This window comes from Emys orbicularis, chromosome 3 (genome assembly GCF_028017835.1).
Source record: "Emys orbicularis isolate rEmyOrb1 chromosome 3, rEmyOrb1.hap1, whole genome shotgun sequence".
Lineage (NCBI taxonomy): Eukaryota > Metazoa > Chordata > Testudines > Emydidae > Emys > Emys orbicularis.
Window position 1 is genome coordinate 167665302 of NC_088685.1, and position 15677 is coordinate 167680978.

Consider the following 15677-nt stretch of genomic DNA (forward strand, 5'->3'; position numbering starts at 1 on the left):
CTACAGTTGACTTTGTGTCAGTTTCCATTATAAATCCTTATTTTCTGAGGCTTATAACTTAAATCATAACATTTTTGTTTTGGGCTGCAACTTAGTATGTTAGTCTTAAGCCTGAAAACAGTTTTTTTTGTTTTGTTTTGTTTTTTTTTTGTTTTTTTCTTTTTAACAAATGTTTTGATTCAAATGTTTGATGCTATTGGCATACGAAAACTGCTATACATTTATGTATTTGAAGGGGTTTTTTGGTACTTCTGGAGCTGGATTTGCTTTTTTAAATGAACTTTTACTTACCAGTTAATCCGTAATGTAGATTTATGCCGCGTGGCTTCTAAGGAGGAAAATAGGCCAAGTTCTTCCCCTTAGAAAATTGCACAAAATGCTAGACATTCTGCACCCTTCCATGACTGGTACACTCCGCATGTCTATTAACAGATGATTGTTAGAGCCTGTAAAGGACTTGTGGAAGACTCTAGTATTAATACCTGCAACTTCCAAGATGGCAGATAGACAGTACCAAGTTCCTCCCAGGGGCTTCAAGCACTTCTATTCGCATCTGGTACCAGCATCACTTGTTGTAGCAGCTGTTCAGGAAAAAGCCAAGCAGCAAGGGCCTCCTGCAACAACCCCAATGGAAAAGGACCCTGAGACTGGATTTCTTCAGCAGAGAAGTCTATTCCTCTGCCAAGCTGTAGATACTCATTGCCTACCACCAGGTGCTTCTGGCTAAATATGACTCTACTCAGACAAGCTGTCTCAGTTTATGGAAAGGTTTCTGCAGGAGCACTGGGAAGAATTAATATTTATCAGGCTGGAGGGTTAGTTAATGCATAGAATTTACCTGTAGGCTGGTTTGGATCTGTCTGATGCATCTGCATGCACCAGGGTTACATCAGTAGTGATGTGAAGATCCTCCTGGCTACAGTCATTTGAGATTGCCCAGGGAGGTCCAAACGACAATAGAGAATCTTCCATTTGAGAGCTGCAACCTCTTCAGTTCAAAAAGTAACAGGGCCTGTATTCATAAAAGGATTCTAGAAACACCTTGCATTTTCTGGGCTAGTATACTCCAGCTCCAAGGAGAAAGTAAATCAGACCTTAAAGTTCCTTCAAGCAGTGTCTGTCTGCTCCACACTTTCATAACCCACAGAGGGCGTTGGCACCATTGAGAGAAGCAGGGGTTCCAACACAGATGACCCACCACCTCTTCCTTTGGTACAGTGCACTCAATGTCTTCTTCTGAACAGTGTGTTTCATGCCACTGTGGAGAGCCTGGCAGAACTTCATAGGATCTCACCCCATTTCTCCCTTCCCTTCCCCCCAACCCCATTTTGGAAACTCCCTTTTTTTTTTTTTTTTTTTTTTAGCAAGCCTGAACTAGAATAACCACACACCAGTGCATCTGAGAGATTATCAGCAACGGATTTTGCATACAAATCCAGTCCATTCCTCTTCAAGGACCCCTCTTACAAGATACTTTATTGAAGCAAGAGGTGGACTCTCTCCTGCATCTCAGAACAGTGGAACAGGTGTCCCTAGAGTTCAGGGGCAAGGATTTTTATTCCAGTTATTTTGTTGTTCCAAAGAAGATAGGGGGTTTGCATCCCATTGTGGACTTTCAATGTCTCAACAGGTGCATCAGTCATTTCAAGTTCAGGATAATGACTTTGGCTTCAATAATTTCCTTATTAAATCCTCAACACTGGTTCATGGCTCTGAACCTTCAAGTTGTCTATTTTCGTATATCCTTGCATCTGACTTGCAGGAAATACCTCAGATTCCTAGTCGTAACATCAGACTACCAGTACAGGGTCCTTCCCCTTGGTCTTTCCACAGCACCAAGAGTATTCATGAAGTATTTGGCAGTTATAGTAGCTCACTTAAGGAGACATGGGGTCCAGGTCTACCTGTATCCCAATGACAAGTTGATCCAGAGAAGATCAGCCCAGTAGGTGACCAACTCAATTCAAGAAACCTTTAAAGTTCTTCACCGCTGTTGCCTGATCTATGGATTGTATATTAATTATACTGATTATTTAAGAATTCCTAGTTAACACTCTGAGATTTGATGGGTTCTTGTCCCAAGATCAGACCAAGTATTATTAAAATTACTGTTCAGTTGGTAACCCTGATGTGCACAGTGGCAACACTCACGCTTAGGAAAATCCTCCTGTATTTGTAATAGTTTTATTAATATGTTTTGCAAAGTCACCAGCTCTCTAACCCAGCAAGGTAAATAGAGATAATAGAGAATGTACGTTTGAACATCCATATGCTCACACATCGCTTGTAGAACAACCTGAAATATTAGCCATTACCTTCCTCATCACCATCGCCAGTGGCCATCTTCCTGGCACATCCCAAGGGCAACATCTCTTCCTTCCCAAGCACACAGGCTGGTATACAACCTTTATAATATGTTGTGCTGATGCCACTATGCCTAATGCATATTCAGTAGAGGTTCCTCCCCTCTTCCTTATTTGTATTTCCTCAACCTACCAGTGTTGGGACGCCCTTATCATATAGGTTATGTGACAGATCCAGACCAGTGGGGTACAGGAGTCTGGTAGAGGGCAAATATACTGGTCACTGGATGAGTAGTTTTCTGTTCCCTGAGTGACCAGAGAAGGGGCTGCACTAGAGTAATCAGGAACCTGCTAGAACCAGTTAAGGCAGGCAGGCTAATTAGGACACCTGGAGCCAATTAAGAAGAAGCTGCTAGAATCAATTAAGGCAGGCTAATCAGGGCACCTGGGTTTTAAAAGGAGCTCACTTCAGTTTGTGGTGCGAGTGTGAGGAGCTGGGAGCAAGAGGCGCAAGGAGCTGAGAGGGTGTGCTGCTGGAGGACTGAGGAGCACAAGCGTTATCAGACACCAGGAGGAAGGTCCTGTGGTGAGAATAAGGAAGGTGTTTGGAGGAGGCCATAGGGAAGTAGCCCAGGGAGTTGTAGCTGTCATGCAGCTGTTACAGGAGGCACTATAGACAGCTGCAGTCCACAGGACCCTGGGCTGGAACCCGGAGTAGAGGGCGGGCCTGGGTTCCCCCCAAACCTCCCAATTGACCTGGACTGTGGGTTCTTCCAGAGGGGAAGATCTCTGGGCTGTTCCCCAACCCACATGGTGAATCTCTGAGGCAAGAAAATCCGCCAATAAGCGCAGGACCCACCAAGATAGAGGAGGAACTTTGTCACAGTTAGTATATTAGTGATCTCAACTTCTCATATACGTCAGAATACAGAATTAATTCCTTTGTGGGTTTTTCCTATGTCATTCATCCCTGTAGTATCTGAGTACTTCACAAACACTAAATAATTTATCCTCACAATGTCCCTTTTGAGATTGTGGTATTTTTATCCCATTTTACAGATGGGGAACTGAGGCGCAGAGATTAAGTCCAAAATAGTCAGAAGTGTCCATTAATTTTCAATGCCTAGCTTGAGACACCTTGGGCCTGATTTTTCTAAGTACATTTTAAAAGTTTATTTTTGTAGCACTTTATATGCTCAAAACGGAGCTCCCATTGACTTCAGTTTCAGTTCTATATGATTAGCACTTCTATATGATTAGCAAATCAGAGCCCAAGTGTTCTGAGTTTGAGGTGGTTTGCTTGGGCTCGCATAAGACTGTAGATGAAGCAGGAATAGAAAAACTGAGTTTCACCTGCCTTAACCATGAGAAAATCCTTTCTCTCCTTGCAGTCCCCTGCCTCGTTTACTGAACACCTTCCAAATTCTGCAACAAATGAGGCAGGGATCCTACAGACAATATCATTCATTAAGCAACCCTGATTCACTCCCTGCACATTTTCCATCCTGTGCACTGAATGGAGCAGGGGTACTGTGGAAAAAATTTCTATGCCATCATATCATTAAAGACTCTATCAAAAAGCATATGCACAAATAGGGCCAAATTAAAGTTTCACAGGAAACCTTAAATCTGGCATTTCCTAACTTTTGAGTGCTTAGATTTTAGTATTCTCAATGTAATTTCCTAGTTTCTTAACCTGAGAAACTGAAATGTGGAACCATATTGACCCCCAAATATGTCATTAGCAAGAATAAAATATTTATATGCACAGCACAGATTTCTACCACATGAGTTGATGGAGTAATTGATAGAGGTAGTAGGTAGTTATTCTCTATGTGGACCAACACATACTTTGCCCAATGGGTTTCACAGTTAAACAGCAGAAGAGTGGTAGGACTCAAGAATCTTTGGTTCAATTCTAGATTCTGGAGGGGAGTGAATTCTAGTAGTTTCAGGACTCCCTCCCTCCCCAGACCTGTCTCTGTCCCTCTTGTTCATTGCTGCTATCCCGCAGCCTGTTCCTGTCCCCTTCATTCCTTTCCCCTCCCCATCCCTTCTCAAAGAAACTTCTGTCCCACTTAACTGCCTATCTCTTTTCTCCCCCATTCCTTCCCTCATTGCATTCAAATTAAGCAGCTGTCTCCTCCTCTTGCAGTCTGCCTGAGTGCCAATAGGGAGAGTATTGAGAGCACAGCAGAGACATTCTCCTGGCTCTATTCCTGTGCCCAGTGCCAGAGCAGCCCCTGGCAACTAGGAGGAGGAATTGCTGGGAAAGTTGTGCTCAGCTTTGAACTGGAGTGTGCTCAGTGTAGATAGAATCGTCAGGAAACGTAATGAACAGCCTCTAACAAACTTTTACTGAGTATGTGCAAACAGTGATTTTAAAACACTGCCATATTTGTTTGCATGGAGACAGCAAAAGACAATTCTATGATCCAAAGATACGGGCCTATTTTCATCATTGGCAGAGCAATATATTTTTCCTTAACCTTATTTTTGGAAATAGCTGCACTCTGTTGAAAATTAAAAAGAAAAAAGCCTGAGGCAGATACCTAGTATGGAAAATTTCAGCATAATGGTTTGACAAAGTTATAAGCAACTGAAAACAGTTGGAAATGAAAGTGTTAAGCAACCTTAACTATTGGCCCTGCCTCCAGCACTTCCTATAATATAGTGCTTTTTATCCATAAGTCTTAAAACGCTTTATAATGGTGGTGAAGTAACATTATGCTTATTGTAAAGATAAGACTTGTCCAGGGTCATACACCTAATTAGTGACAGGCCTGGGAATAGAACCAGGTCTTCTGATTCACAGTCCTGCACCCTATCAAATAGTAGTGTATAGCTATACAATTATTTTGGAGCTATAACGATAACTTTGCAGTCTCTCTATATAATCCAGTCTAGTGCAACTAAGAGTGTTGCATCTAAAATACAGTACTGAAATTTGGGTGCGTTCATTTTTTGGATGCCCAACTTCAAGCACCTTTAAGGAGTCTGATTTTCCAGAATGGTGCTCGTCATTCTCTGAAAATCAGATTTTAAGGTACCCCAAGTTGAGCTCTCTCAAACTGTGGAGCTCAAAATCATGTCAAATTTGAAACTCTTGGTCACCAAAGCTCTGATACAGTAACTCCTCACTTAACATTGTAGTTATGTTCCTGAAAAATGTGACTTTATGCGAAATGATGTTAAACTAATCCAATTTCCCCATAAGAATTAATGTAAATGGGGGGGTTAGGTTCCAGGGAAATTTTTTTTGCCAGACAAAAGACATTATATATTTATACAGTATACGTTTTAAACAGTTTTAAACAAACAGTTTAATATTGTACACAGCAATGAATGATTGTGAAGCTTGGTTGAGGTGGTAAAGTAAGAGGGTGGAATATTTCCCAGGGAATGCCTTGCTGCTAAATGATGAACTAGCACGCTCCTGAGCCCTCAAGGGTTAATACACTGTTGTTAATGTAGCCAAACACTCTACAAGGCAGCATGGACTGACGCAGGAGGGAGGAAACACAATAGATGCAGGGCACAAGCTCAAACACTTCCCAGCAAAAACTGAACATGATGATGAGCCCACGCTATCCAGCTGGAGCGCACCACTACCTCCTCCTGACAGCAGATGCACGGCTGCACAGGTGCTGGCTTTCCGAAGTGCTGGGGGGTGCGTGCATGAGTGAGAGAGAGACGTGCATTGCCCTTTTAAGTACGCTGACCCCACTTCAAGTATGTTGCCCTTTTAAGCAGATCAGCCAGTTCAGACATAAAGCAACAGCTTCCAGCAAGCTCCCTCCGTTCTGTCCCTGAGCCCTGTTCCCCCTCCTCTGCTTTGTGGAGAGGGGTTACAGAGTGGGGGGGGCAGGAGCAGGGGGACATCCTGATATCAGCACCCCTCTCCCCACCTCCCCCAGCAAGCAGGAAGCTCCCGGGAGCAGCTCCAAGGCAGAGGGCAGGGCAGGAGCAGCACGACAGTGTGGGGAGGGACAGCTGAATGGTTCTGAGCAGCTGACGAGCCACATACCTTACAGGGAATTTAGGGGAGCTGATGGGGAGGGGGGGCTGCCAGCCTCCCCAGTTCTAATCCCCACAAGGAGGGGCTGCTCTTCCAGAGAATCCTGCAAGCAGTGGACAAAGCAGGCAGCTGCCAAACAACGTTATAAGGGAGCATTGCTCAACTTTAAACGAGCTTGTTCCCTAATAGATCAGCAACGTTACAACGAAACAACCAGGACAACGTTAAGTGAGGAGTTAGTGTATATACACATACTTCTCATATGGGATTATAACAGTAAAATATTAATTTCTACAATCATATGATAAAATTATCTTCTAGGCTCGTTATTCTGACTGCATTGTATCATATACCCCTTTAGAATGCCCCACTGACTCCCTTTTTTCCATCACATCTAACACAAACTTTCAGTCCTCACCTTCATGGCCTACTATAATACCTCTTCCTATTCTTCTTGTATTGCCTCCTTCTGTCCTAACAGTGATGCCACACTTGATGCTCTGCCTATCTTTCTCCCACAAGTATATTTGTGCCTTTTTTTCATTTCTGTTCTTTTGTGTGGTGTGCCCTTCCTATTTTAGTTTTTCAAACTACTATTTTCCATTTAGCTCCATTTAAACCTCTCCTGAAATCTCATTTCCTCCATGATGTCTGCAATAAGAACAGTTTAATAACTTTATCTTCTGTATTTTTAAACATTAAAAAACCCACTAATGTCCACATTACATAAACTGAGTAATTTCATATTCATATTCTGCCAACCCTTGTCATCCTTCTTCCCATCCAATCCTGCCACTTCATCCTTGCATCTGAAGTTTAGACTGCTCAGTCTTTGAGGCAAGCACAAATCATTCTGTGTCTTCTGTGAAGCACCCCACACACTTTTGGATATTAATATACTGTAGGCCATATTCTGTAAAGTGGTGCAGGTGTAGTCTGGCACAAAAGCCATGCAACTCAGTGCAATACTCATCCTACAGCATTACAGAGCCATTGTGAGGGAGTCTCATGCCTCTCCCTGTTGCTGTAGCAGAAGAAGAAAGGAAGAGTGGCCAGGATACTCGTAGACATTACTGATCTTCAGATGTGGTTTCAGCCCCTTGGAGCTATTTGCAGCTGGTATAAATTACAGAAGCCCATAGGCTATGTGTAGATGGATTGGCAAGCACTAGGACCAAGCGAATGCAAAGATGAGTTGTAGAGTGCAAAGAGCTGTAGTTCACTGTTACACTCACGTCATTACCTGTGCTCTGTGTAGTTTATTTCATTGCATTTATTTTGCACTTTTAACATCCTGAGTTGTACTCTGCCGTCTAATTCATCGCTTCTGGTTACTTGTACTTTATAGAACCAGGGCTGGCTCCAGGGTTTTTGCCGCCCCAAGCGGCGCAAAAAAAAAAAAAAAAAAAAAGCCGAGATCACGATCTGTGGCGGCAATTTGGCGGGAGGTCCTTCGCTCCAAGTGGGAGTGAGGGACCGTCCGCCGAATTGCCGCCGAATAGTTGGACCTGCCGCCCCTCTCCGGAGTGGCCGCCCCAAGCACCTGCTTGGCAAGCTGGAGCCGGCCCTGTATAGAACTACACCAGACTTTCATATATCTAATCAGCTTTCAGAAAGCTGCCATTCTTAACTGGGGGGGGGGAATACTTAGAAATGTTTTCCTCTTTCATCACAATTATGGTTATCTAAATTCCAGTACGATCAACGTTCAGTCCTGGGCTCATGACATGTTTAAGTTCCTTTATCTCCTGGACCATCAAGACAATGACCAAATGCCATAACCTATTTGAAACAGGTTATTCTTTTATAACTCTGGTAGATCATGAGAGATCAGGCTTTTAAAAAAATTCTATACAAATATGATTTTAAAGTAAAATATTAAGTCATTATGTGTTGCTGTCTTTTTCTCTCCTTCCGCCTTACAGGTGGACTCCTACTGCCCAGCAATTTGTTTTTACCCATGGAAGGGTACAGCAAATGGTATTAACACATTTTATTAAAACTCCTAAAATTTCTAAAAATAGACTTTTCTGTAAAGTGTGGCAAAAATTGCATACATAATACTATTTGTTGGTTATAAAATTTAGTTGTAATTTCTTCAATATGCTCTTAACTCATACAGGAGTTAGATGGTCATTCCAAACTTATGTCCCTAAAACATTTATACTACCAAGACTGTGTTGTCAATATTTATGCTTACTACTATTGGCCCTGGAGATGGTCACTATTAATTTTACTATCTTCTTGTATTTCCTTCTGAGCATTGGGAATTCAGTACATAGAAACAGCTGTAGACAACTCCCACAATCTCTTCTAATGGACAGAGGAGCTAACCAGTTGACCAAGCATTCATCTTGCTCATAGTGTCCTTCCAACTGACTCCTTCCTAGAGCGAGATATAGAAGGCAATTGGCTTCTTTATTGGAAGACTCAGAAGACATCCATATCTGATATTGCTAACATCACCTTAGACTGTTGCCCTCTATCAGTGTGTTGTTTCTCACGAAGGAGGGCAGTGTTGCAAATCTAAATTTAATGTATAATTATTATACGTTATAATAACACTGGTCTACAATTTTTGAGAAGTCGTCTGCTTCAGAGATAAAATGTGCTATTTATTATGTATTTTGATGTGCTGAACTCAAATATGACAATTAAAACAACTGATTGGCTACTGTTTCTAAGATATTTAAGTTTTTACATTTTATGTCTATGTATATTGTGTAGATAGTAGACTTTTAATCATAAATTGTAAACCTAGGTCTTTTCATGTGTTTATGGTTGCTTTACATGATAATATTTCACCTGTCCTGTTTATGTAACACTTTAAAAATCAGCCAAAGTGTTATATAAATAAAATTTATTATGAAACAAAAGGCAAAAAACTATTATGTACATAGTTTAGTCCTATTCAGTGTCTACTCGGCGCTTCTTGGCTTGTCTCTTGTATTCATTAAATGGAGCATCTCTTGTCACTGTCCAGCAATAGTCTGCAAGCATTGATGGGCTCCATTTGCCCTGATAGCGTTTCTCCATTGTTGCAATGTCCTGGTGAAATCGCTCGCCGTGCTCGTCGCTCACTGCTCCGCAGTTCAGTGGAAAAAAATCTAGATGAGAGTGCAAAAAATGTATCTTTAGTGACATGTTGCAACCAAGGCTTTTGTATGCCTTGAGGAGGTTTTCCACCAACAACCTGTAGTTGTCTGCCTTGTTGTTTCCGAGAAAATTTATTGCCACTAACTGGAAGGCTTTCCATGCCGTCTTTTCCTTGCCACGCAGTGCATGGTCAAATGCATCATCTTGAAGAAGTTCATGAATCTGAGGACCAACAAAGACACCTTCCTTTATCTTAGCTTCACTTAACCTTGGAAATTTTCCACGGAGGTACTTGAAAGCTGCTTGTGTTTTGTCAATGGCCTTGACAAAGTTCTTCATCAGACCCAGCTTGATGTGTAAGGGTGGTAACAAAATCTTCCTTGATTCAACAAGTGGTGGATGCTGAACACTTTTCCTCCCAGGCTCCAATGACTGTCGGAGTGGCCAATCTTTCTTGATGTAGTGGGAATCTCTTGCACGACTATCTCCATTCGCAGAGAAAACAGCAGTACTTTGTGTATCCAGTCTGCAGACCAAGCAAGAGAGCAACAACCTTCAAATCGCCACACAGCTGCCACTGATGTTGGTCATAGTTTCATGTTGTCATAGGTTTCCTTCATATGGACTGCATGACCAACTGGAATTGATGGCAAAACATTGCCATTATGCAGTAAAACAGCTTTAAGACTCGTCTTCGATGAATCAATGAACAGTCTCCACTCATCTGGATCGTGAACGATGTTGAGGGCTGCCATCACACCATCGATGTTGTTGCAGGCTACAAGATCACCTTCCATGAAGAAGGATGGGACAAGATCCTTTTGACGGTCACGGAACATGAAAACCCTAACATCACCTGCCAGGAGATTCCACTGCTGTAGTCTGGAGCCCAACAGCTCTGCCTTACTCTTGGGTAGTTCCAAATCCCTGACAAGGTCATTCAGTTCACCTTGTGTTATGAGGTGTGGTTCAGAGGAGGAGGATGGGAGAAAATGTGGGTCCTGTGACATTGATGGTTCAGGACCAGAAGTTTCATCCTCTTCCTCGTCTGACTCAAGTGAGAGTGATTCTGGTGCATCAGGAACCGGCAGTCCTTCTCCTTGGGATACTGGGCGTATAGCTGATGGAATGTTTGGATAATGCACAGTCCACTTTTTCTTCTTTGACACACCTTTCCCAACTGGAGGCACCATGCAGAAGTAACAATTGCTGGTATGATCTGTTGGCTCTCTCCAAATCATTGGCACTGCAAAAGGCATAGATTTCCTTTTCCTGTTCAACCACCGGCGAAGATTTGTTGCACAAGTGTTGCAGCATATGTGTGGGGCCCACCTCTTGTCCTGATCTCCAATTTTGCAGCCAAAATAAAGGTGATAGGCTTTCTTAACCATAGTGGTTATACTGCGCTTTTGTGATGCAAAAGTCACTTCACCACAAACATAGCAGAAGTTATCTGCACTGTTCACACAAGTACGAGGCATCTCTGCTCACTTTGGCTAAACAGAAATGTGTCCCTTTGCAAAATCAAACACTGACAAATAAGAGAGCACGACACTGTATGATTTCTAGAGCTGATATAGGGCAATTTGTTCAGCAGAGTGATGTAAGCTTCGTTATGATTGCATCATCCATGACTTCTAGGAATAACATGATGCAATTCATATCATGTATGACGCAATACCAGCTTCAGATTGCATCATTCATTGTTTTGCCTAAAAAGCAAGTACTGTCCAAACCCTGTCATAGATTTATTCATAGATCCAGTCAAAGATGTATTTTAGTCATTTCTGGTTTAAATTGAGATCCCTTCCCTTTATAACTCACTTATCCTCCGCCATTCCCAAGTCAAGGGTCGTATATACTGACCCAATAGCATATCTTGAAAACTAGAGCCAATCAACAATTTTAAGCATCGTTTTCGTTCTGTGACCCAGAATTAGTAAAGTTTGACTACATTTATTTCAGAAGCATTTTGGCTGTAGAGCAGTGTAATCAGTATAGCATACATATCCATATAAGTGTGTGTATTGTACATTTAATTTTATAAATCCTCTGTGGCTATTTAGTAACTGAAGTTACCTTTGATATGTAGGAGAAACCTGATCAATATACTTTCTGATGAATTGTAACTAGATTGAGAGCACTTTTATATTCAGTATAAATTAGTTACAAATCATATTTCTTTGTTAAGATATTGTTTTATACCTGACAATTTATCACATGGATTTTCTTGAAATTTTCACGCTTATTACATTTTGGATTATGTATTTCAAGCGAGTTGGAGAGTTAAACATTTTTCCATAAGTATGGCTGCAGGTAAACAACCAATTTTAGTCCAGAAAATAGCTTCTGCTTCTGTCAACATGTTGTTTATTTTCTCCCTGAGATAAAAAGTTCAGTTTTCTGATATTTGTACCAAGATAAAGTCAGTAAACAAGATTAATATAGTGTGGAAAAGGTTGTCAGCAACCCTGGCAAAGGAAATAAGTTGCCTGTACACAGAACATACTGTAAACTGAATAAAAGTGTCAGGTCCACCATGAGATAATGTGATCATGAACCTCTAACAAAGCATGACATAGGCACAGTCGGCTTTTCTTATACCCACAGTGTAGAAAATGGATTACTATATTCCAGGGATACCCACTGGAATAGCATGAAAACCTCATTTTGAGATTAATGCAGGATGTAACTCTCTAGAGCTGAGCCACATGTTTACCGATGGTGTTCAAGTAACAGTTTGGTTACTAATGTTGTAACTTCCTGATTACATATACATTTAAAATGTTTTAGATCATCAGCATTTCAAAGTCCATATTTGACAAATAATGTGTCTTGCTCAAATTATAAGATAAAATGTAATATTAGAGGGGAAGTTTGTTTGAAAGCATTGATTGCAATTTCATTGTTACTAAGTGAATAAGCAAGACTGCTTTCACTCCATTAAATCTGACTAAATTAATATCAAATATTGGTGTCTGGAACTGCCCATTCTATATGCTGGTTGCAGGCAAGATTTCTTTGAGGCAGCAAGTTATAATGTTGCTACATCTCCTGCTGTCAGAGTTTTAGGTGTGGTTGTATTTGAATAATTACTGACCAGTAAAACAGGTGTCCTTTTCAAGTTCTATTTGTTTGAGAGATTCTACCCATTATAATGAAATTCCCCAGTTTACAGATAGGGAACTTCTGTGGAACTTGGCAAATATTTTGAACCTGTGGAGCTTTCTAAAGGCATCTGTGGTATTATATGAACATTTTCCAGACTTGAACCTTAAGATGCCTTGGTTCTCCTTCTGCATAAAAATGTGTAAGAGTAGAGGAAACTTGCTTTTATGAAATATTCAGTGATTTGTTGTCTTTGAAAATGCAATGTATCATCCTCCTGATGAGTGATGAACTGTCAAATGTGGATAAACAGAGGATCCATAGGTAAAAAACAACCCAAACCCCAATGGTCCCAGACAATATGTGCATATCAGCTGTTTATTTGTGTGGTTTCCAGGTCTGCTTTCAGTACTGGCAGCATAGCTGATTTTTGTTGTCCTGACTTTGGTCATCTAGTGATTGTAAGACTTTATCCGCTGGAGACTTTAAAGTATGTAATTGTAAGAGGACTTGTTGCTCCAAACAGCAGTAACTTCTGCACTTACTTTCTGCATGTGTGCAACTTCAGCAGGTGGTTGGTAACACCCCCTAACTCCACTTCCTGTATGTATGCATAGCAGCTATAACAAGCAAATTGTGCTGCAGAAGAGCAGGAGGCTGCTCTGCTGTAGTATTGCATAACACCACTAAGCCATATTTTCTATATACACACCCTTTTCAAAGCCTATTTGTGCCGTATGAGGGGAGTATATAAGGTAAATACATAACTAGTCTTAAAAATCCTCATATTTCTTTTTGATTGCAGTTGAGATTAAAGAAGGAACAACTGCATATGACATAAATGTAGTGGTATACCATTTTATATGTACATTTTACTTAACTTTTATTTTCATTAGCATTTGCTCTGTGTTGGAGACTAAGACCTGGGTTTTCAAAGTAGTCTAAGGGAGTAAGAGCCATTTTAAAATCCCAGCCTAACGTCACAACTTTGTGTTTTTCTACATTTCTTAAAAACACAATACATTCTGGGTGGGTTTTTCAAAAGCACCTAAATCCCATTGTCAAAGGCATTTAGACCCCTAAAGATGCAGATAGGCATCTTTTGAAATTTTCAAAAGCACCTAAGCAGATTAGGCACCTAATCTCTATTAACATCCCACCAGGCACCTATTTGCATCATTAGACATGTAGACACATTTGAAAATCTGGCCATAAGACTGTTAAACTTCTCAATTAACTTTGAAAACTGGGATTAGGCTCCTAAATCATTTACATACTTATGAAAATACTACTTGAGTTATCAACTGAAAGTATCACTAATTGTTTTTACTGTGTTTAGTGTGTCTGTTTCTACCTCGGTAGGTAGTATATATCTTCTAATGGAAAAATACAATGTACATGTAATACAGCCCAAGAACTCGTAGCATTTTTATTTTATTTTTTCCCATTTTTTCCCCTCTTAGATTACCAGTGCAGGCCCAGGCAACAAGAAAATGGTTCACTTGTCCCAAGATTCTCATCACAATGAGTGAGTACCAATGGTGGGGGGTTGTCACTGTTTTTATTATTACTTGTATTACAGTAGCATCTGAGGCCCAAAGCCATATTGTGCTACACACTGTACAAACACGGAATAAAAGAGGGCCCTGGCCCAGTTATAGGACATATCCTAAGGATATTACAACCCTTTTAGCTTACTGTGGGTTTTTAATTAAAATGTGGAGTTCAGTGCTGCTTTGAATGTGTTTTTATTAAGTTTTTTTATGCAGATACTTAAATTATATTTAAAATGTTATAAATGTTCACAGATATGCTAAGTAATAAATACAAAAGATTGTATAAAGACATTTGAAGTAGTTTTCTTCAAAGAAGAATAACAAGAAGTTCAGAAATGTCAAACTACATTTCATAAGGAAAATACAATACTTAACACTTTTAAATTTGATATCCTGTGAGAAAACTGGTTCTCATATAAGTTCCAAGAACCAAAAGCCTGAATTGATTATTTGAGTACATTCTGACTGTGACGTTGCACTCCATATGCTTTATGCAAAAGGTCTCTTATAAGGTATCATTACAAAGCTTATAATCTACTTACTGTGTTCATCCTATTTGTTTGCATGTATTATTTCTGTGTCTGAAATTAGGAGAATAAGATATAAACTTGTATTACTGATGTAAACATATTAAATGGAAGCCATTAAGGGTGCTTCAGAATCAGTGAACTGTAAATGGCTCTGTTTACTTGCAAACCTTCCTGTGTGCCTGTGGGCCAGCCCAGGAAGAATGGAGGCTGGGATCTCACAGGACATGTGACCATGTCACCTGATGATGAAATCCATCTTAAACCTGGTGCTTTTCCATTTAGAAGGAGGGGTGGGGACCTAGAGAGACAAAAGATTCCTGCCTTGTGCCAAAGCTATAAAAGGGGGTGGAGCAGGACAAAGGGGCGGCCAGTCATGAGAAAACCCCTAGTTCCACTTGAGATGTCTGCTGGAACTAACAAGGACTGTACCAGGGGAAAGGATTGGGCCCAGACTAGGAAGGAGGATAGTCTATGAAAGAAGCTTATTGGAACATCTCTGAGGGTGAGATTTACCTGTAATCAGTTTTTTAATGTATTAGGCTTAGACTTGCGTGTTTTGTTTTATTTTGCTTTGTGACTTACTTTGTTCTGTCTGTTATTTCTTGAAGCCACTTAAATCCTACTTTTTATACTTAATAAAATCACTTTTGTTTATTAATGAACCCAGAGTAAGTGATTAATATCTGGGGGAGCAAACAGCTGTTCATATCTCTCTATCAGTGTTATAGAGGGTGGACAATTTATGAGTTTACCCTGTATAAGCTTTATACAGAGTAAAATGGATTTATTTGGGGTTGGATGCCATTGGGAGCAGGGTGTCTGGGTGCTGGAGGCAAATAACCTGCTGAGCTGTTTTCAGTTAAGTCTGCAGCTTTGGGGGAGTAGACTGGACTCTGAATCTGTGTTGCAGCAGGCTAGCTTGTCTGGCTCAACAAGGCAGGGTTCTGGAGTCCCAAGCTGGCAGGGAAAACGGGCTCAGAGGTAATCTCACCACATCAGGTGACAGTCCCAAGGGGATCTTTGTGACCGAACCTGTCACACTGACATCACTGGGTGCCATTAGATA

At 40.8% G+C, this 15677-nt stretch overlaps 1 protein-coding gene across 2 annotated transcripts in view; it reads left to right on the plus strand.

The window, feature by feature from the left end:
- Nucleotides 1-15677, plus strand: part of GPATCH2 (G-patch domain containing 2) — a 181921-nt gene that overhangs the window by 113368 nt on the left and 52876 nt on the right. For both annotated transcript variants that reach the window (XM_065401688.1, XM_065401690.1), the window contains exon 6: nucleotides 13989-14053. In XM_065401688.1, the coding sequence (XP_065257760.1) occupies nucleotides 13989-14053 (65 nt within the window). The remainder of the gene's footprint in view (nucleotides 1-13988; nucleotides 14054-15677) is intronic.